The sequence below is a fragment of the Andrographis paniculata genome, unplaced genomic scaffold, assembly GCF_009805555.1.
Source record: "Andrographis paniculata isolate CXL003 unplaced genomic scaffold, ASM980555v1 Contig46END, whole genome shotgun sequence".
Lineage (NCBI taxonomy): Eukaryota > Viridiplantae > Streptophyta > Magnoliopsida > Lamiales > Acanthaceae > Andrographis > Andrographis paniculata.
In genome coordinates, this window is record NW_026137580.1 from 3,045,995 (window position 1) to 3,068,497 (window position 22,503).

A 22,503-nucleotide genomic window follows, 5' to 3' on the forward strand; every position below is an offset into this window, starting at 1 on the left:
GGCTATCACGGTGTATTATTATTGTGGACACAAGTTTCTTTTAACGTGTAATCTCTTGTAAGATTATTGATGCCACTTAGCTTCCTCACCCGTTTTATTAAAAGTGAAAATTCTGATATCATAGAATATCAGGCTATGCATGTTGGCTTTGCCGGATTCCATGATACAATACCCCATCCGATTGTGAGCACCTACCCACTTATAAAAAATAAGCCACCATAATTCGATATTCAATCAGAATTAGAGTATCCTTCAAACACCTAAGGAGAGAACTATAACCCTAAGTTTTGAGTATATTTAAGTATCTCAAAACCCACACAATAGCGGTCCATGATCTTTACATGATTATTAGTGTATTTAATCAGTTTATTTATCAAGTACGCAAGATCGAAATGAGCATAGTTTGTTAGAAGTATGAGACTTTCTATGGTTGTAATACCTTGGAGTTGGGCCGGTACTAGGCAAACTCCCGTGGATGAGTCGGTATTAGGTAATCCGATGTTGATTAGAGGTTAAATGAATTAAATAGACTATTCATGTCACTCATGTCTAGAATAATTTGAGGATGGGTGACCACTGGGAAGTCTCTCAGGGTGTACGTGAGTGAAAACAGAAGTGTGCTGGAAGAACTTGCGTTGACTTTTGGAGCCAGTCTACGATCGCAACACGCCCGACTTTGCGTGGCTTGCAGGTCGGTCCTTCCACATTTTTCTTGAGTTATAAGCTTATCCTGATTTTCGTTTAATTTGACGTTTAAGTTGAATGGAGTTTTTACATGAGGACCAACAGTTGAGAAATTTTAAATCGGTTGGATAAAATGATTAATGGCTTCAATATATACTTATCAAACACAGTTTTCAAAAATTATATTTCAATCCTATTACCGGGTATCATAAAATCAACTTTATGGGAATAATCCATACACTTTCTTTGAATTTTGCAGCAAAACCAAAAATAAAACTCAAAATAATTGATGTAGAGAAAAATACATGTAAAATAGAATAGAATAGAATAGAATTGATCTTGTGTTTCTTTATCCAAGACTATCCAATTTTTTACTATTTGATATCTGCGTTTCCCGAAAAATATACACTTTTTTTTCTCACAAACATCATATCAAATATTATTTAAATATTAAACTCAAACCAAACTTTTTTCCAAACTAATCAGAAGAAACACACATATAATTGAATTTTATGGTTTTAATTTCAAAGCCTGAAACCCTATTTATATATTTGAAGCAATGTGAGATTGATGTGTGACATTTTACATAACTTGCTCTTTTTTTGGTTGAGATGTAATTTCTCATATAACTGATAGAATTCTTCAATAGATATAATTTTTCAAGAATTCATGCAATTCTTCAAATTTAAATTGTGATCATTATAAAATAAAATATAAGAATATCAGTAAAAACAACTAATATTGATAAATTAGGTAATTAAACACTTTAACAAAAACACTCAACTTAGTGAAGCCAATTAATTAAATAAGTAGTAACAACTAACTAACTTCCAAATAACCCTCAATTAATTGCTAAACGACCCTAAATCTTATCTGCAGACGACCAAATCGTGTCCCAAATTAATTACACGCAGTTCGGGAGCGGTTGGGATCACATAAAAGAAAGAATAAGAATAAGAATAAAACTGGCAGTGAAATTGAAAAGTGAGAGTGGCAGAAATATCATCTCCATGAATCACCACATTTTAGCAGACATACGCATAGTTGCATAGTTGCAGAGATTCCAAGTGGGATCACTCAATAAACAGTAAGTCGCCATTCAAAACACTGACAGAATACAATAGAAGAAGCCATTTGCATAGTTGCATTTGTATTTCAAGAAAAAGAAAAAAAAAGAATCCAACACATATCATCCTCGCTCTATCACATAACAATGCACTTAACATTACATTACAATACATTTACACAAACAAATACACACATTAACGGGACCCAAGAAAAATATAGAGCGAGAGAGCAACCTACCTTCTATTCTATCTGTCTAATTACAAAGGAAGAGAAAGAGGAAGAGGACATAAACACTAAACTCACCATTTCTCCTGTAATTACGTTACGGAACCAACAAACCACTGCAAAAAATGCCTGCCTAATCACACAGTCTTTCCAATTAGCTAGCTAGCATCTACACCCAACCTAATGTCTCAATACAGTCATTCAGTCAGTCAGTCAGTCAGTTAGTTTAGTTTCCTTCTACGGGACTGCTGCATTATATGCATTCTCAAGCTGCTCTCTCCGACCTATTTATATTTATTACTCTGTCATTAACACTTCTTAATCATCCTAAAACAAACCTTAACAAACACAGAGATATATATATATATATATACCTGAGCGGCTGTTAGTATGGAGATGCGATCAGTGCATTGTTTGAGCAATGCACGTTCCTTCGATGTAACTTTTACAATTTCGGTCGCAGGACAATTCACTTCTTCAACCTGCCAAGCATTCATTGGCATGGGATGGATGGATCAGTAGTGCAAAATACAAATTTATCCATCTGATCATATCTCCATGGCCGGGTTTCTTGTAAAATTCAAACAACCAAGGAATACTACTAGTTTGAATTTGCTGAAATTAGAATCAAGTTTCAAATTTTTGCATCATATAATAATAGATACCATGGTATGTACAAATATGCTGCAATTTCAAAACAGTAAATTACAAAACCCACCAACCAAATTTTCTATCAAACTACCAAACTTTAGCTCAACTGACTCACTATCACTGGCAAATCAGGGAGAATCGTTCACTACAATGCAATTTTGTCATTTTGGTATATGTTTAATATTAGGAATAATTTTATTTTTGTATACACCCAAAATTAATTGGGCCGGCCCAATACCAGTGCAGTCTAAATCCTAGAAGGTTCGCGGCTAGACCAACGAACGGGCTTGCGGGGGCTGTCCAGCCCAATGACTCATCCCGCCTGGTGCATTTTATCCAAACAAGATTAAGAAAATAACAAGATTTGGCACGAGGCAGAAGAGAAATCAGATGCCATTCACCATGATTTTCTCTTTCTTTTAATATTTTCTCTGTACTATTTTTCTTAGAACACTGTATTTTTTCAGATTTTTTATCTTTAATTTTCAGTTTCCTTTCCAGTTTTTTTATGTTTTATTAGCTTTATTTTCACTTTTTTTTTTAATCAATTTTTCGATTATTGCAAGATAGTCCGAATTCTTTTTTGAGGAGGCTGGAAAACCCTTCGAACAAGTCGATTCTGACAGGCTTTTCTGATTAAGCCTCCGAAGGTGATTTTATGACGACAACAGAATTGGCCCGCCCAATAACCGACGTCTCGCGGCTTTCGTATGCAATTTTGAAAGAAAAAACTGACACCGCCGACAACCATAGAGATGTCGAATAACAAAGAAGCTATCGGCGAATCGTCATCCTGCCCTGCACAGGAGGCTGTTGCGCGCAACAAGGCCTCTGCGGCGGCTGGAAGGCCAGACCCCATCGTTAGCCTTCTGGCCAGCGTACTCCGGTAGCAAATCCGGGAGGAAATTCAGTCTTCCCTCCACGAATCTGCCTTGGAACTTTCTAAGTACATCACCGATGTGTTGAAGCCTACTATCCGAATTGAATTTGCACTACTTCGGGAGAAAGAAGCTCGAAAAGACAAGACTCCGATGGCTAGCTCCAATCCGCCAAAAATATGGCCTCCCGCCTTACAACCAGCTCTGGGGTGGACCCGACCTCCCAGGTGCTCAAGTATGGTCATGTTATAATTTTTGGCAAACACAGATTTGTAGAACCTCCGTTCAATGTCCGAAAGCTCAAAGAATCTAGAGCACCGGCTGGACAGACCTCTTTCGGTCTGCCTCTGACGGACGGATTTGGCATGACCTTCGGGTCAATACCATCAACTCCATATTGGCAGCCGAATTTGTCATTCACCAGAGCAATTTTCAGCACTTCAGCTTCTGTTCCGGGCCTCCAAAGAAATCCGGAGGCCGGACAAGGAACTTCCAGTGGTTGAGGGGAGGGCCGACAGTGGTTCCAACACCTTCCTTTGCCTTGACACCTTGAACGATGTGGGGACAAAAGGGGGTTGTCCCGGTGACATCCCACTACACTGGGGGTAGGTCGCTACTACGGAAGGTTAGTTTGCTGCTGGTTTCGGGGTACAACAGAATTACCAACCAGCCCCTGAAAATCCTCCAGCGCAGCATGCCCAGTGTTTAGAGAAGCTGCGGAAGGTCCTCGAGTTCGTTTCCCACAACGAGAACTTGCTCATCAGGCCTTCCCATAGCCGGCAACTTGCAATCCGCCTCCTGTCCAGGCAGCTTCAAAACAGCCTAGGGGACCAACAGAAGTGTTGCCACCTCATCCACTTATAAATCCCCAAGCTCAAGGATGAAATTGGAATGATATATGGCTATCCTATCCACCTACCGGCTAGGCCTTACTATCAAAGGCTCTTCCTGGGGTACATTCCTTTGGACCATCCGTTGCCCCGCAACGCTAGAATCCCCGAATTCACGTTGTTTTTGGGGGAAGATTTCCACTTCACCATTGAGCACTAGTCAATTGGACCCAACAATTTTGGGAAAATAGTTGGATTATTTGGAGACGATATTTGAGGTAGTGAAATGCCCAGAAGGAGAAAGATGACAGCTGCATTTTACCTAGAAGGAATGGCCAAGAAGTGATGGAATAATGAGAAGGCTTCCGGGAGCAATTTAATTGGATTACCGTGAGAGGCCTTTAAAGCGATGATAAAGACGCGATCTTATCCCCCGCACCTTCAGAGAGCAAAGGAGGATGAGTTTAGTGCCTTGTGCAAGGTAATATGACGGTGGAGGAGTACTTCACCCATTTTAATGAGCAGCTGTTTATGCTCCGGATTTGGCGGCGAATGATCGATGCAAGTTGACGAGGTTTGTTGGCGGGCTAAACCGAGAACTTCAACGGTTCTTGGCCGGCTTCAGTGTGACGACACTTCAGGAGGCATACGAGAAGACAACTAACATCTATTGGGCAAATTGGATATCGTATATTGAGCAGAAGGATGGAATCCGCAGGGCAGATAGACGAAAATGGAAGATGAAAGTGGGGTGGAAGAACCATCAGCGAGAGGATCAATCGTAGAGGTTCCCGGGTACGGCTTATGCATCTCGGCCTAAATTCACCCCTGGGAATTCGAGTGATAGTCATGGAGGTCCGACTGTTTGTAGCCGATGTAAAAAGTCTCATCCGGGAGTTAGTTGTGATGGCCAATCCGTCACTTGCTATTACTGCCATGAGCCGGGACATGTCAAGAGGTTTTGCCCCAAGTTAGTTGGAGGAGCTCTGAATGTGATTGAGAGGGCTCCGATTCTCCACCAGTAAGGTCGTAGGCCACCAGTGACACCTCAGCTCGAGAGGAAGAGAAATGAGTGGCCAGAGAGATCACATCAATGTCATTACGAGATGGCAAGTTGTGGAAAACCAGGGAGACGTCCTGACCAGTACGTTCTTGGTGAATTCTTTGTTTGTAATTGTTCTATTTGATTCCGGTGCATCCTTTCATTTCATATCGAATAGATGTACTAAGAACCTAGAATTAGATTTTCGAACAGAGGGTTCGGTAGCGGATTAGGCCACCTTCAGGAAAGCTAGTGCTTTGTAATTGTCTTCTCGTAGGAATGTCTGTCATATCTCCTACTAATATTTAGAAGCTTAAATTGGCGGAGTTGTTTGAGAAAGCTCCGAGTGTGAGGATCGATTTCGAGGACGAAATGTCCTAAAAAAGGAAGATGTAATACCCCGTAAAATAATCTCCGAAAGTTCGCTAGAGCTTGCTGGGGTCCGACGCTGGGGTCAGACAATATTATTTGGGGCTTAAATTGTTTGGGCTTTTGGCGCGAGAAATATTATAAGTTGATTAAAATTAATCATGGGTGTTAGGGTGATTGGGCCAAAGTTGAGACCAAAAGGAATAAAAAACTTAAACAGGTATAAGCACAGGTCTATTTTATTTAAAAGATTCTTCTCCAAAACTCTTTCTTTGAGATTAATCTTAGATGATATGTTCTAATTCCTAGGCTTCTTCTGTTGATATTTTTCAAAATTATTTCAAATGGGTTGGCATAAAAGTGTTTGGTTTTGCTAATATCTTCTAGTTGATTATAATGTCCCCTAGGGCTTATGTGAAGATTATTATTGTGTTTTAAGTTGAAAATCGTAGAATTTGTGGAAAGAGTTTGAAACTCTAATTTTGCCGTAACCTAGTTATGGTTTTTTTGGAAAATGATTTATGATTATATTTAAATATTATGATTTTTGGATTTAAATTATGCCTATTGAGATGGACATATTATTCAAATGTTTATTTGGCGAAATAAAGTGAGATACTAACGAACTTGTTGGATTCTAAATACTCTACTTTTTGCTTAGTTAAATGTAGTCAATTGGAACGGTTTGAGTTTAAAACTCTCTTTTAAATTTTCCAAATAACATGTTGAGTATTGGATCAAATTGGTAATTTAAACTACCCCTTGAGTCCGATCAGCTCGTCGATTGTTTGAATGATAAGGCATAGCCTTCCACCTCTGTGCCTTGCAAACACATGAGGGTATACCGGTATTTCAGGATAACTAGCTAACCTCGAACTAGAACCCGAATGGAATAGGCCGAGGGATCGAGATGGCGGGTTCCCTTTTTGGGTGATTCTGAGGTGTCTGTCATTCACGATGAAAAGATCTTTAGACCGTCATGTGTGATGGAAGGATAGATTGCATACAATCCCCTCTCAGTATGTTATATTGGAGACTAGAGAGTTGTGGGTCGTTTGGCGCTCCTCGCAAACTAATAAACAAATTGACTTACGTATACATTTAGACTTCGAACTCTTATGTACATATTGTGAAGCTTTTCTTGAGGGTTGTGACCCTACGTTTGTCATGTATAACTATGTAACGTGTCATACGACGTAATAAGATTGAAAAATCGGGTCGAGTCGGCCTACTTAAGGCTAGTGAAGTTTCCTTAGTAATGTATTCATCACAATTACTTGAGAATAAAAGGGAGATAAGCACAGTCGCGAAAGTAAATTTCGAAAAGGAATGTGAGGTCTGGCGAATGATCTCCGTGGATCAGGTGGTAATTTCACATTAGACCCGCCTTCCCGGGAGGGCTCGAGATGACATAAGCTGAACCAGAAACTAGAAGAAGCAAATGATACGACCTCCTACTAGGACTCAAAAGAGGATAATACAGCGACAACACTTGGCCGCTCGTCTTTCCCAAGAGGATCAGGGGGCTCAAAAGAGGATAATACAGCGACAACACTTGGCCGCTCGTCTTTCCCAAGAGGATCAGGGGGCCAGCAGGCCGATGACCGTGAAGGTCAAGTTGGGGGGGCAGTAAACCCGAGACTCAAAAGAAGCTGTCGCTGGAAGACAGAGCTTGTTCGGAAGGACCTTCGTCACCAGCTTCAGGCCCGAAAGGAATGAAGACCAAAAGGAGTTTTCGCAAGGGTTGAATACCCTACCGAACCTCACTTTACTATAACACTTGGGGAGGACCAAATTCCTGAAAGTGAGTTGATGATCCGTGTTCTTGATTGCGATGAAGCGTCGGAGGCTAGCTTGGACATCATTGTTTCCGACCAAGACCTTTAACGACCTTCATACTATAAGGGAAATCTCAAGGTTAATACTATAGGAGTGTTACCTCGAGAATTCGAAGCTCCTCCAGTCCAGCCCGACTATCTCTAGGGGGATGTTATACTGGAAGAAGCTAGTTCGTTATGTTGGATGGACCAAAATGCCGACATTCAAAAAGAGGTTCGGAACAAGTAATTTTCCAGAAATTAACGGACGAGAGTACGCATCATTTGAAGCTCTTGTTCCTCATCATACATCTCGATGGCCGGACGGTCAGCAAGGTCCTAGTTGATGGAGGAGCTTGCATCAATATCATGATCTTGTCTACCCTAAAAGAGATCAATATAAATAAAAACAATCTCGTCCCGAGAACTATGCGAACAACCGACTTTACTGAAAATGCACATACGGTAGCAAGCGTGTTGGTGGCAAAAATGACGGTCGAAACAAGGACGGATCAAATGGCTTTCTTCGTCATAAAAAAAAAGCCAACTTATGCGGCCATTCTCGGGAGGGACTGAATCTACACTACCCAGTGCGTCCCTTCGATATTGCACAAGAAAGTTATGTTTTGAAACGGAGACCGAGTTGAGATGGTGGAGGTCGAGGCAGATCCGGCGATGGAGATTCACTCTGCAAAAGCTGTATATTATTCCCTCGATGTGTACCCGCTTCCATGATGCTGAAGGACGCTGGAGGAATTCAAAATCAAAGTCGAGGCCGACACATGGCCTAATAACTCAAGTGTTTATCATGTCTGACAACTCGATTTTGCCGGATCCGGTGGCAAGAGTAGGCAGGTTTGGATGTCCTTTTATATGGGCTAAAATCATGCCGCTAACCTTCTTGACAGACAGGCGGAGACATCCTCAAAGCCGCCTATTTGCGATCAAGATGAATATATTCATTCACCGATTCGAAGAGCTATTCCACCTTTCGAAGTACAAGATCCACTAGAGGAGGTCAACCTAGGGGATGAAACAACCCCTCAGATGACGCGGATCAATGCCCTGCTGGATATTGAGAAGGAGCAAATAATTGCCTCAATCCGAAAGTTCAAGGATTGCTTCGGCTGGGATTACCACAAGATGCCCGGGCTATCAAGGAACTTGGTGGAATACCGATATCCACCAAAGCATCATTTCGGCCTCACAAACAGCCCCCTTGGTGTTTCAACCCGGAATTGTTGCCGAAAGTGAAGGAGAAGGTCGAAAAACTTCTTAAAGCTAACTTTATCCGAACATGCAGGTACCCGGAGTGGATTTCCAACATTATACCAGTGGTGGTGAAGAAGAATGGAAAGATCCCAATCTGCATTGACTTCCGGAACCTCAATTTAGCGACGCAGAAGGACGAATATGTGATGTTCATTGCCGACATGCTCGTGGATTCTATGGCTATAATCAGATATATCTGGCCGAGGACGCCCATAAAACAGCTTTCCGCTGCACCGGAGCAATCGGAATCTTCAAATGGATAGTAATTCCCGTCGGCCTAAAAAATGCCAGAACGACCTACCATAGGGCGAAAACGGAATTTTTCACGGCCTTATCGGTATTTGCATGGAGGTAAACATAAATGATATGGTCGTGAAGTCCTGAGCATTCAATCACCACATGTTGGACCTTCAGAAGACATTTATGCAGATGAGACAACACAACCTCAAAATGAACTCGACGAAGTGTGCTTTCGGAGTACAAGCAGGGAATTTCTTGGGTTTTCTAGTTCATCAAAGGGGCATCGAAGTCGACAAAAATAAGACCAAGGCCATCCAGAACCTTGGGCCCCCCACGCAACATTAAAAGATTGCAAAGCTTAATGGAAAAAGTCAATTTCTTGAGAATATTCATCGTCAACGCTGCCGGGAGAATGAAGGCCTTCTCGGTGCTGTTGCATAGGAATAAAGACGTGGTCAAGTAGGGAGTAGCCCAACAACAAGTCCTGGATTAGATTAAGCAGACGATATCATCACCTCCAATATTAATGCCGTCAATCAGTGGAAGAGAGCTGAAGCTGTACATAGAATTTAGGGTTTAGGGTTTATCAGTCCTCGAGAATTCGAAGCTTCTCCAATCCAGCCCGACTATCTATAGAGGGATGTTCTGTTGGAATGAGTTGGTTCGACTTGGCGCAATGGGTTTCCGGATTTAAAAGAAGGGATATACAACCAAAATACGAATGTTTGCAGGCTAACCAGGACCCAGACTGGCGAAACCCGCTGTCAGAAGGTATGAGAGACCCAGGGAAATTCGCTTCAAAAGCAGTGTGCCATCAATTTCTAAAATACACGCAAATCGACGGGGAGTTGTATCAACGGAGATCCAATGGGACTTTAGCTCGCTGCCTGGGTCATGAGGATGTTATGAAGGTCATGGCCGAGGTCCACGAAGGTGTTGGAGGTAACCATAGACTGGACCCGCTATGAGGTGGACAACCTCCGTTACGGCTATTTTTGGCCACGAATCTCGCAGGATTGCATGGATTATGCTTGGGATGTCCCAACATATCAGCGTCATGGACCACTTTGACGAGTCCCTGTGGAAGAATTTCATTCGATTATCAAACCTTGGCCTTTCCGTGGATGGACGATGAATATCATCATCCTCCATCTTCCAAGATGCATTCCTTCGTTCTCGTAGCTAAAGACTACTTAACGAAGTGGGTGAAAGCTGTTCCGTTGGCCAAGGTACAACATAATCATATTACACGTTTTATTAAGAATAACATCATTCACATGTTTGGCATTCCCAAGCCAATAACCATCGATCAAGGGACCGCATTTATGACCGCGAAGGTCAAAGCCTTTACAACTTAATACGGGATCCAAGTACTCTATTCCTCTCCTTAGTATCCTCAGACTAACGGGCAAGTCGAGGTAACGAACAAAGTCTTGGTTTCTATTATCAAAAAGGCGTTGAAGGACAATCCGATGGTTGACACAACACTTTAGAGGAGGCTTTATGGGCATATCGGAACGCCAAATCCTCTGTAACCGGCAGCACCCCTTACAGGCTAACTTACGGCCATGATGCCGTGCTTTCATTAGAGATTACAGTGCGCTCACTCCGAATCTTGAAGGTGAACAGGTTGTCGATGGAAGAACATGAACAGGCCTTGCTCCAAGAGCTCGATGCCTTGCCTGAAGAGAGACTGCAGGCTCTTAAGCGCATTCGGCATCAAAAGAGAAAGGCCGAATCGACCTTCCGAAAGCACGTGAGGAGTTAGACCTTCCAGGAAGATGACATGGTATGGAAAGCCGTCCTCCCGGAAGGCCCCAAAGATGCGAAGCTCGGGAAGTGGTCTCCCATATAGGAACGGCCATTTATCATATCGGCCAAGTCATCTAACGTCGCATATAGATTGATAAAGCCCATAGGGGAGGAGTCGAAGACGTTTATCAATGGAAGACATCTTAAAAGGTTTTATCCTTCTCTTTGGGAGCTGGAAGGGAGGCATGATTAAGCTGTAGTCGACTACGACCTTACGGAAGACGAAAACATTGTTGGACAGGCCGAGTACGCAGAAATCGACCTTCCTGAACGCAGATCTTGAATGTTGGCTACCAGTGGGTATCCAGGATGTGGACATAGCATCAAAAAGAAGATTTTGAAGGTCAAAATAACCTTGGTACGGGGCACGATTCGACACGGATGAGTTGGCTATGATCGAAAATTTAAAACTTGCGCACTAGTCAATCTAAACACGGGAGATTTTACAAAATTATCCGGACTATAAATTAAGTTGTGTCTAGATAAATTTTCTGGGGGGCATTTGTGTACACACAATTGATTGGGCCGGCCCAATACAAGTGCAGCCCAAGTCCTGAAAAGTTCGCGGCCAGATCAACGAACGGGCTTGCAGGGCTATCCAGCCCAATGACGCAGCCAGCCTAGTGCATTTGGAGTAGTGAAGGAGATGAAAGATAGTGGGCAAGAGGATTGAAGTGGTTGGAGAAAAAAAGTGGGATAATATTTTATCCAAACAAGATCAAGAAAATAACAAGATTTGGCACCGGGCAGAACAGAAATCTGATGCCATTCACCATGCATTATTTTTTTTAGAACAATGTATTTTTCCAGATTTTTTATCTTTAATTTTCAGCTTCCTTTCCGGCTTTTTCATGTTTTATTAGCTTTATTTTCACCTTCTTTTTTCATAACTTTTTTGGTTATTGCGAGATAACCCGGATCATTTTTTTAGGAAGCCGAGGAACCTTTCGAACAAATCGATTCTGGCAGGCTTTTTTAATTAAACCGCCAGAGGTGATTTTATGACGACAGCTTCCAAGTTAATTTCTGAAATATTTTATGTCCCGCTTCAAGAAGGTGATTGAAGACAGGCAAAAGAAGAGGTCACATGCTAGAATATCAAAAGACAATAACATTGCTTGTACATGCAAAGACAACGTACCTACCTAGGGTGTGATTATAAATATATAGATTATGACAAGCAAAACATCTACTCCTGCAATTTAAATGAGAACTAAGAAAGTCAACGCACACATGAGAGGGACATGGAAATTACCAATAGTAAAAGTGAATGTATTGATGATCCCATTGCTTGTATAACATCGACGGCTGAATGGATGGCATCCTTCAAGCTCACCGTGTCTGCCTAGAAACACAAAAGATATTGTGTGCATTGCTCATATGAAATGTAAATGAACAGTTAAGGCACCTACCATTACTCCCCCGTTAACAGGAAGACGAAGAGTGCTAGCCTTCAAAGCTTCAATGGCACTGAGCAATGAAATTGATTGGTCCTTCTCCAAAGAAGCCCAATCTTCTAAAAACGTCATCTAATCATGATTTCAAGATATGAGAAATGAATATAAGAATAAATACAACGAAAAAAAACCCTTAAAATTAATGCAAACAACAAAAGATGTTACATTGGGTAATATAACAATGTTGGTCCTCTACGAACGTCTCATTTCAATTTTACTTCCATTAGACACATTATTTGATTCTGTCTCCACAATTTTTCAGCCACCAAAAATGAGAGTTTGACTTCACAAATGAAAACACAGGCCATTATCGGACCAAAAAAAGTCATTACCCAATAGGGCTAAAATTGAAAAAAAAAAAAAAAAAAAAAAAAAAAAAAAAAAAAAACCTTTAGCAGGACCAAAAATGCTATATTTAACTTGTTAGAAAGCTATGCAGCGATATACCTTCAGTTCATCAGACAAAAGGAAGCAATATGTAAGTAGGAACCGGGATTCAGGCTTACTTGTCCTTTGATAATGGAAGCTAGTTTCAACTTTGCCCTCAGCAGCCGCAGTCTGTATATTTTTCTGGTGAGGGTATCTCGTATATCTGAGGTTGTTATCCAGGCGTTCCAGAGATGCTTCTGTCAGGAGATTGGGATTTTGTTAATGAAATTCCAGAAGGAGAAAACATATCACTACTTAGCACCTCCTCTCGCTATTTCTAAAAGCAACTGTACGCATCATCAATAGTCCAATATGGAAACTTCCAAACTATAACAATCCATATACATTGCAAGCTAAGGTTGGTGAAATTACAGATGAGCAAAGGCTGCCTTCCAGTTATAACAACCAAATAGTCATGATCTTATCTTTAGAAAGTCAATGTCTGAAACAAGAAATGGTAAATCCCAGAAACATGCTATTGCTAGCTAGGAGATATGAAGTTAAGATACATACATTCTTTTCATTTATTAAAATTCAGGGTCACTTAACTTAAAATAATGTAGTTGTAGATTTATGCTGATTTGGTTAGGCACCTGAATGAATCTCAAAACCTCACAGGAAGTATACCATCCTAAATTACAGGTGCATAAAAATAAAGGTGCGAAGCCAGAAATCAGCTCAACCTACCAAACTCATTTGTGCTCAAATCTTTCTGAATGAATCACATTCCAAAATTTCACAATTGCAAACATTATGCATAACATAACAAGTCATGCATGTGCCATATAAAGGTGATTCAACAACTTAAAATAGGATGCATAGAATATATTTCACCTCGGTATTGTGTTTCTGCACAAACAGTACAGAATCCATCCTGGCATTGACAATCCGCCACTGCAGATGACGATTATAAAGAAGCCTCAGCGAGTGCGCAGCCACAATTCTATTCTCTCCAACCTTCCCCCGACGAACATCCACTGCAAAGCTAAGAACCGAAGGCGTCGTCTCAACATAATTGCTGCTAATAGTGCTCACAGAATTCCTTATCCGCGATGGACTATGCCCCCGCAAAGGAGACTTTGTAGCCTTACTTGGAAAGGCCTGTCTAATACCACTACCACCAGCAGCAGGACGAACAGGAGGGGATGGCGATATTGCCCTTGAAGGGCCACCGTCACTTGAATACCTCCTCAACTTTGGCGGCGCAATCAGTTTTGACCCCAAAGGGCTCGTTTCCAAATGCGACCCTGGATCCTGCAGCCGCCTCAGCTGGCTGTTGGTTTCTTGCCAAAACCTTGCGGAAGCAATAATACCATGGGCCACATTCCGACCACGGCTACAGTCTTTAGGTCCCGAGTTAGTGCTGCCTGAAGAAACACTATCAGAATCGGAAGGCACCCATAGAGAATCGTGTAACACATTATTATCGTGGAGAGAAGGCCTACAACTCCTCTCATCAATCATGGACTGATAACTCAGCTTCCCATTCCCAGATCCAAACCCTTTAGAAGTCACCGCCGGCCACCGTAGATATTGATCGGGTTGATGATTTCCTTCCCCTTTTAACGGAGTGATTGTGCGCCGTTTCTCCGGCATGCCTTTTCGCAAATTCGGGGAAGATTGTGTCGTCGTCACTTTGGCCTTACTGATTGGGAGGGAAAATGCTTTTCCCTGAAAGGATACGGACAGGCTCCGAGTCGAAGTTGCCAGAAGCTTTGTGGCTGCGGAGACGGAGACATCCAGCTCGGGGATCAACGGCCGGGACGCAGCGGCGCGACGCCGATCGACAGATGCGGAGCGGCGGGGGCTGGCGGAAGCCGAAGCCGAGTTCCGCGGGATTAAGGGAGAGGGGAACCTTCGAGAAGAGGAAGAAGCTGAAGACGAGGAGTTCGAGGAGGAAGTGGAGGTCGAGGTCGTCGAAGGGGACGACATGGACATATATCGCGAGGAGACGCTTCTCGATTTAGGTTTTCTATGGACGCCGACGCCATTGCTGTTGTCCTTCAGCGACGGCGGTCTTCTGGAATGCTCATCCCTGAATTTGGGAGTCTGCGCATCGCCAGAAACGGCGGCGGCCACCATCGTCGCGATCAGGACCGCATCTACGGACCAAATAAGGAGATCGAACCGAACCGCTCACATTGTATGAAACAAGATGTGGAAAGTCCACCGTAGCGCAAATAGGTCTTCCAGAAAGCAAACAAACGAATGTTAATCTGTCCGAAAGATTTCCGCGCGGCGATTCAACGCGGCGGAGTGAGCACAAGATACGCCGTGAAATGTGAATACGAAGAAGATGTAGATTTTCCGGCGAGGCGAGGCAAGAGAGAGAGAGAGAGTGGGGATGGAGATAGAGTGAAATTTGGTTTACGTTATGTTACGTGACGTGACGTGACGCTAGCAAAAACAAAAAAACAATCTATAGGAACGCCTTTTGTTAATGAAAGAAGGAATCATCTTTATTTGATTTGATTTGATTTCTTGTGTGAAATAATTTTCAGATTTGTTTGTTGATTTTGGGACAGTCTTCTAGCCTAGCTTAGTGTAGTGTAGTGTAGTGTAGGTGTGTACAAGAATGACAATAATAGTTTGAAGGGTGTGTTTGTTTGGGGGAGTGAATTAAATTTTCACTATTTATTTAATTTTTTTCACTATTTATTTAATTTTTTAAAAAAATATCAAATTAAATATTTATTTTTTATTTTTATATTATATTAAAAATTAATTTTACATTTAAAATATTACATCAACACCTATTTATATTACATCATATAGCTATTCAAATTCAAAATTTTTACTATTCAAATCTCAACTCAAGATCCAAACCCCCAAACAAACACACTCTAAATGAATTTTGAGAGGCATACAACACATTTTTTAAAAAAAATTACATTATTTTATTTTTTCAAAAATATTATATTAAATAATTTTTGTATAAAATACTTAATTAATTTAAATATTTTAAAATGTCAAAATCATATTTTATTTAATTCAATTTTTTTTATGAGCATTCCAAATAATACGTTATCAATGGTTCGCCTAGATAAACATCCGTTTATCAAAATAAATCTGAAGTCCTTGAATGTCAACTTCTTGTTTTGGCAATTGGGATTTTTTAAATATTCGGTGTGTAAAGTCTTTCAATCATCATCCAATAAAATGTTCAACTTTTTTTGAAATTCGAAGTTTGCATAAAAAAGATTCTTTGTATGGATTTGGATTTCAGCTTGTAAACATGAAGTCTATGGTTGGCCGAGATCTAGATCCTCAAGTCCAATCAAGGCTCTAACGGTTTATAGTGTATGATATCCCAATGCGCGTTGTACCAAATCATTGGCGTTTGTTACGGTTACAGGTTTGAGGAGCATAGTTGATTGGTACGCCTGCAAAATGTTTTATCAACTCTCTCGCCTTCTCAAATAATGGTTGCAGTCCAGGATGTCGACTGTGGAAGCTACCACGCATATGGTTGACTTTTAAGTAAAAGTCGCCAATGATGTGAATGATTTTAGCCTCTTTATCAATAAGATACGAAGTCCCACGATTAAAGCCTCATACTTGACTTATTGTTGGGCATTTCGTCTTCCAATTACATGATGTACCACATTTGTTCACCAATAGAGCTTACCAAAGTGACTTCTGCATCCGAACTATTTTTTGTTGCCGATCCATCAAACATCATTGTCTATGGAATGAGATTGATATACTCTGTTGCCGTAGAAATCCTTTGGTAAACTGACTATGATGAACGATAAAGTTGCTACGACTTGCCCTTTTACCTCCCTTAATAGGACATAGATCAGTGTAAAGGGTATCGATTTCACTACCCACTTTAAAAGCCGTCCCTTAAGGATTGGACAATCAAGTAAGGACTTAACAATGTTGACATAAAAAAACTACGATGGTTTCCCGAGGTAAAATATAATCTCCAACTTTGTGCATGTATAGACCAGGGCATAACATAATTTTTCGATTTGGGAGTACCTGGCCTTGGGACCATTTAATGTATTGCTTAGGTAGTATAGTATTGTTCAATATTGTCATACGCATCCTGAGCTAATAACGATCCAATGATATCCTTTATTGTCGAGATGTATAGCTTCAATGGCTTGCCATTCCGAGGTGGGACGAGAACGGGATGCGACAAAAAAGCTTTTTTTATTTCTTCAAAGGCCAATTGTTGTTCATGACCCAAAAGAAGTCGTCTTTGTCCTTAATTTGCAAGAGCTTTGTAAAAGCTCGCATCTTTCCTGCAACATTAGATATGAAGCGGTGTAGGAAATTGATTTTGCCCAACAAGGATTGCATTTCATTTATATTTTTTGGTGGGTTGGTTTCACACACAACTTGACTTTACTTCTATCTATTTTGATGCCGCATTCATGAACGAAGAAACCAAGAAAAATTTCTACAAAAATACCGAATACACATTTAGCTAGATTCATTTTAAGATTATGATGACACATCCTAATTGTAGACATTAAAAAATAAATATCTAAATGAAATTAGATATTTAATAATGCATGTATGTTAATTTTTTACAATAAATATCAACAATTAATACGAAATCTGCTTAAAATGAAAAATATCGTACAAATACTATGTGTATATATAGAGATATAATAAATCTAGCATTAAATTAAATAAACCTTGTCAGAAAGTATTACCATTAATATATTTTGATAAAGAAAATGATATAAAGATTTTAATGAGAAAGGAAAGAACACAGTCAAATCTTCCAACAATGAAAGACGGCATCCGATGAAAAAAGAAAGGATTACAAAATCTTCCAATCGGCCAATCGGAACGCACACATGACATCATTTGAAAAAAAAACCGAGACTACCCCTCCTCTATAAATAGGGGCCTTGGCCAATTCATTTGATACACCGGAGTTCATTCAAAGACTCGTACAAGGTAAGTTTCTCCGAACGTCAAGATTCACAATTCCAAAGCCTCCCATCGGACCAGCTTCGAGAACCCGAGAGAAAGCCCGCATTGACGAATTACAAGGTTTGATGATGAAGTTTGCAAGTTCAGGAGCAAGACTTATCGATTTATGACGACATTAGAGCTTGCAACGCCTCAATCGGACAACTAACGGAAAAGTTGTGCAAACCTAGGAGTTTGCTAAAATAGAGGGTTTAATATGTAATTATATAAACCTAGGTTGCACATGCTCAAGTGGGGGGACCATCCATTGGGACCACTTATATATATATGTAAAATAAGCTCTCACATGCAAGGGGGGACCATTAGCTAAATGTCACTCATTGAGAGGTTACTTACTTATACACAACCTATCCCACATTGGAAAATCAATCCACTTGTCCCTTCCCCCACTCCTATAAATAGGACTCTTAAGCTTCTTTGTAACACACACCAAGCAAATATATTTTTGTGAATATTTGATCATTTATGATCACTTCCTTTTATGGAAAGTTATGCTTGATAGCAATACTTTATCTTTTAGTCTAATATTTCATGCAATGCAATTCCATTGCATGCTCCATGCGGTTTAGTTCAAAAATTCAGGTTTGAGTATAGAGCCTCAAGTTCGTGGCATTTGGGGAAGATGGAAGAGCTCTCCAAAGTGTCGACCAAGGTGGTGCCTTCGTGGAGGATGGTTCGATGCTAGAAGGGTATCGGGTCGTTCTTACGTTAGTACTTACTTAGGTTTGCTTCTCTTTCGATTATCTTTTTTCTCGCTTTATTTATTTCCGCCTAGTTAAAGTGTTCTTTTCTTGCTTAGTTAGTTCCGTTTTAGTTAGTTAATTCCATGTCTTGTGTAGTTGATCAATTCGGTCCATGACATATATATATTAATTTTGGTATCAGAGCAGTTTGATCAATTTACACTATCTTTATTCCGAAAATTCCGAAAAAAATAAATTAAATTCCTTTGTTATCTTTTCTTTTCATTCTTTCTTCTTGTTGCTTAGTTGAACTATTTTTATTTCATATCATTGACGTAAATTTGATCTCAAGTTTTGTCATTGCTTGGCCTTCTAGCGTAGACGATTTGATCCTCTATGCTTCCTAGTGTACAACATGCACCTTACATCTATATGCATTATATGAACTCAAGTTTGGGACTTTGTTGACGGGTGATTTTAATGTACACTTCATGCTCTTGGTTGAGTTTTGCGAGATAGTTCTTGTTTGAGTGTTGCAAGTTTGTTCTTGTTTGAGTTATGCAATTTTGCTTTTGTTTGAGTTTCGCAAGTTTGTGGGTTGTTGAGTTCGTTGTTGTTTGAAGTGAGGTTGAATTAATTTTGAGTTGGATGTTGTTGGGGAAGTGTAAGGAGTTATTGTTGATGTATTGTTTTGCCTAGGCCTCGTAATATTGCGATGAAAAAGTAAAAAAAAAAAAGAGTTGTGAAAAGAAAAAAAAATTGTTGCAAAAAAGAAAAAAACGAAATACAAAAAAAAACAAAATCGAGCGGGAGGACTAGAGCAATTTTTTTTGTTGATAATCTTGTTTGAGTTGTAGTTTTCTCATACGAGGTCCGTTTTTCACGTATGATATGTCATTGGAAAGCTTGTGAAGTGGGGAGAAGTTATATTAATCAGTTTTTGTGAATTTGTTATTGACGTTGATTATTCAGTTTTGGATTTTTGAGTTTGGATCGATTTTTGTGCTTGTCATATTCGTTTGACACATTTTAAAAGGGGTTGAGTATTGTGGTGATTTGGTGGTTGTTGAGATCTATTCAGCTTGTGTTTGTTGTAGACATGCTTAGTTCCCGCATTTGTGTGTTGTGTATGTTTGGTCATTCGTCCGTGAATGAATGAGCTTGGTTCTTTGCATTGCATGATTGACACTATCTTGAGCTTTCTTTGATTGAGTCGTGTATAAAGTTTCTTGTCCACTTTAAACGCGTACGACACTCAAGTTCTACCTTTACGACTCCGTCAAGGCACACTTGAAGAGCTTGGAAACTCTATCCATTTGTCGAGAGGTATACACGAGTGTGCGAGGGGGGGGTGTGAGGACTAAATTTCAATATACATATATTAGTTTTCTTTGGTGCAGGTATGGCTTCTTTAGACGATATCTTAGCTGTGTTAAATGAACAAAGTACACTTCTACGAGAAATGAAAGAAGAGTTAGGAGGAAAATTGGGAGATGCATTGACTCAAGTGAGCCCAAAAGTACAAGGTGTACACGAGCTACATTGCGATGAAGACAATGTTTCAGATAACATAGGCGGTTCTATGCATTGTGATGATGATGGAGAGAATGTACTTTTGTCCTATGATGAGGGTGATAATTGGGAACCTGAGGTCAAGGCTAGAGAGGCTGAGGTTTTCCAAGTGACAGAAGAACAACTTGAAGAAGATTTATTGGGAAAGTTGACTTTGCAAATGCTTGGTGCTATTCCCAAGGAATCGGAATTATTTGTTGATTGGGTTAAGGAGAAATGGGAGAATTTGCTCCATTACTGGTGCAAGATTGGTAGAGAGCAACCATCGATGATCGTTGATAATAGAAGTTGCACCGATGTTAGTTGCTTAGTGATAGACAAGATTGGATTCCAAACTCTACAACATTCATCTTCCCACCATCTTCTGTGGATGCATTCTAGTGGTGATCTGAAAGACACTAGACAAGGCAAGATGCTGATCGAAATTGGTCCTTATAAGGGTTCCAACATCCTACTCTCACTTACCGATTTTCAGCGAGAAGCAGGTGACTGTGATCAAGAAGGGAGTTGCTTTTTATTTTTATGTAATTCTTTACTAGAAGTTCTTTATGATTTAGCATCCAATGTTCGAGCGGATAAGGACGCACAATGGTTGATGGTTCAACCTTCTGAAGGGGGAGGGAATGACATGGATGTCCGAACGTCAAGATTCACAATTCCAAAGCCTCCTATCGGACCAGCTTCGAGAACCCGAGAGAAAGCCCGCATTGACGAATTACAAGGTTTGATGATGAAATTTGCAAGTTCATGAGCAATTAAAGCCCATGTTGCAATAGCCGAAGACTTATCGATGTATGACGACATTGGAGCTTGCAACGCCTCAATCAGACAACTAACGGAAAAGTTGTGCAAACCTAGGAGTTTGCTAAAATAGAGGGTTTAATATGTAATTATATAAACCTAGGTTGCACATGCTCAAGTGGGGGGGACCATCCATTGGGACCACTTATATATATGTAAAATAAGCTCTCACATGCAAGGGGGGGACCATTAGCTAAGTGTCACTCATTGGGAGGTTACTTACTTATACATAACCCATCCCACATTGGAAAATCACTCCACTTGCCCCTTTCTCCACTCCTATAAATAGGACTCTTAAGCTTCTTTGTAACACACACCAAGCAAATATATTTTTGTGAATATTTGATCATTTATGATCACTTCCTTTTATGGAAAGTTATACTTGATAGCAATACTTTCTCTTTTAGTCTAATATTTCATGGAATGCAATTCCATTGCATGCTCCATGGGGTTTAGTTCAAAAATTCGGGTTTGAGTATAAAGCCTCAAGTTCGTGGCATTTGGGGAAGATGGAAGAGCTCTCCAAAGTGTCGACCGAGGTGGTGCCTTCGTGGAGGATGGTTCGATGCTAGAAGGGTATCGGGTCGTTCTTATGTTAGTACTTACTCAGGTTTGCTTCTCTTTCGATTATCCTTTTTCTCGCTTTATTCGTTTCCGCTTAGTTAATTTGTTCTTTTCTTGCTTAGTTTGTTTCATTTAGTTGTTTGTTCTTTCTCGTTGTTTATTAGTTAATTCCGGTTAGTTAGTTTATTCCGTGTCTTGTGTAGTTGATCAATTCGGTCCATGACACTCTCTGTATTCTTCTTCATGTTATTCGTGTCATTCGAAGCGTTCTTCGTCGAAAAGTCACCGATTTGGACAAATGATCCAATATTGGTCGACAAATTGATGGAGTTAATGTTCTTCGTCATATTTCCAAGCTGGAGGAAATATCAAAGCTACAAAAGTCGTTGAAGAATTTTCCAAAGCCAAGAAAAAGCCTCTAAAGTTCATCCTAAAGTTTCAAAAAAAGAAATTGTGTTCTTCGTCAAAAGCTTTAACCTGGGCCTCTTCAATCCAAAATTCAAAGGGATACGCCATAAAAATGTGCTACGAGGACCAAATCCACCTCTTTAAGGATTAAGGCCTCAAATCCATCAAAAAGAGTCTTCAAATCTAAAGTCGATTATCAAATTTACCCACACGGAGATCAAAATCCTCCAAAGTCCGACAAAGCCAAAGTTTTCATATTACCTATTTTCTTATAATATAGGTTTCTTTTTATTATATTTTCTAATAGGTTGTTTCCTTATTTTATGTTTCCTAGTTTATATGTTGCCTTTGAAATTATTTCCTTATTTTTCTAATATTTCATTTTTTTTTATCCTCAAGGACCTCTATATAAAGGCATTGTTTTATCATTGTAAAAACACACCACTTTGATAATGATTATAAAATTTCTTTACTTTCAAGAGTGATTCTAGTTTGCTGATTATTCGAGATTATGCGATGCAATCCTCGGTAGTCTTTGAAAATTAGGTTATTTTAGTGTGATTCAAGATAGTTCGTCTCGTCTCAATCGGTGTTGAACCGCTTGTTGTGTCAACTCCATTCCTTGATTGGTTTAGAGATCTTGTGTTGCATGCTTCCTGGTTCTCACGTGGTGTTCATCCAACTAACCATGTGGATCGAAGATCCAGATTATCCTTCTTTATTCCTTGTTTGGTTTAAAGATTTTATG

General features: G+C 40.1%; 1 protein-coding gene across 2 annotated transcripts; it reads right to left on the reverse strand.

The window, feature by feature from the left end:
- Positions 1-1,805: 1,805 nt before the first annotated feature.
- LOC127252563 (QWRF motif-containing protein 2-like) lies at positions 1,806-15,235 on the reverse strand. Of its 2 annotated transcripts, XM_051276793.1 has the most exons (6): positions 13,609-15,234; positions 12,852-12,971; positions 12,301-12,417; positions 12,144-12,233; positions 2,352-2,459; positions 1,806-2,261 (listed from the first exon to the last, which is right to left on the reverse strand). In XM_051276793.1, the coding sequence occupies exons 1-6, from the start codon at positions 14,854-14,856 to the stop codon at positions 2,199-2,201; spliced, it is 1,746 nt and encodes a 581-aa protein (XP_051132750.1). In that variant the 5' UTR covers positions 14,857-15,234; the 3' UTR covers positions 1,806-2,198. The 2 variants fall into 2 exon arrangements, 1 of the variants encoding a protein (XP_051132750.1); XR_007839095.1 differs by lacking the exon at positions 1,806-2,261 and having other exon boundaries at positions 2,397-2,459; positions 12,144-12,229; positions 13,609-15,235.
- Positions 15,236-22,503: the final 7,268 nt, after the last annotated feature.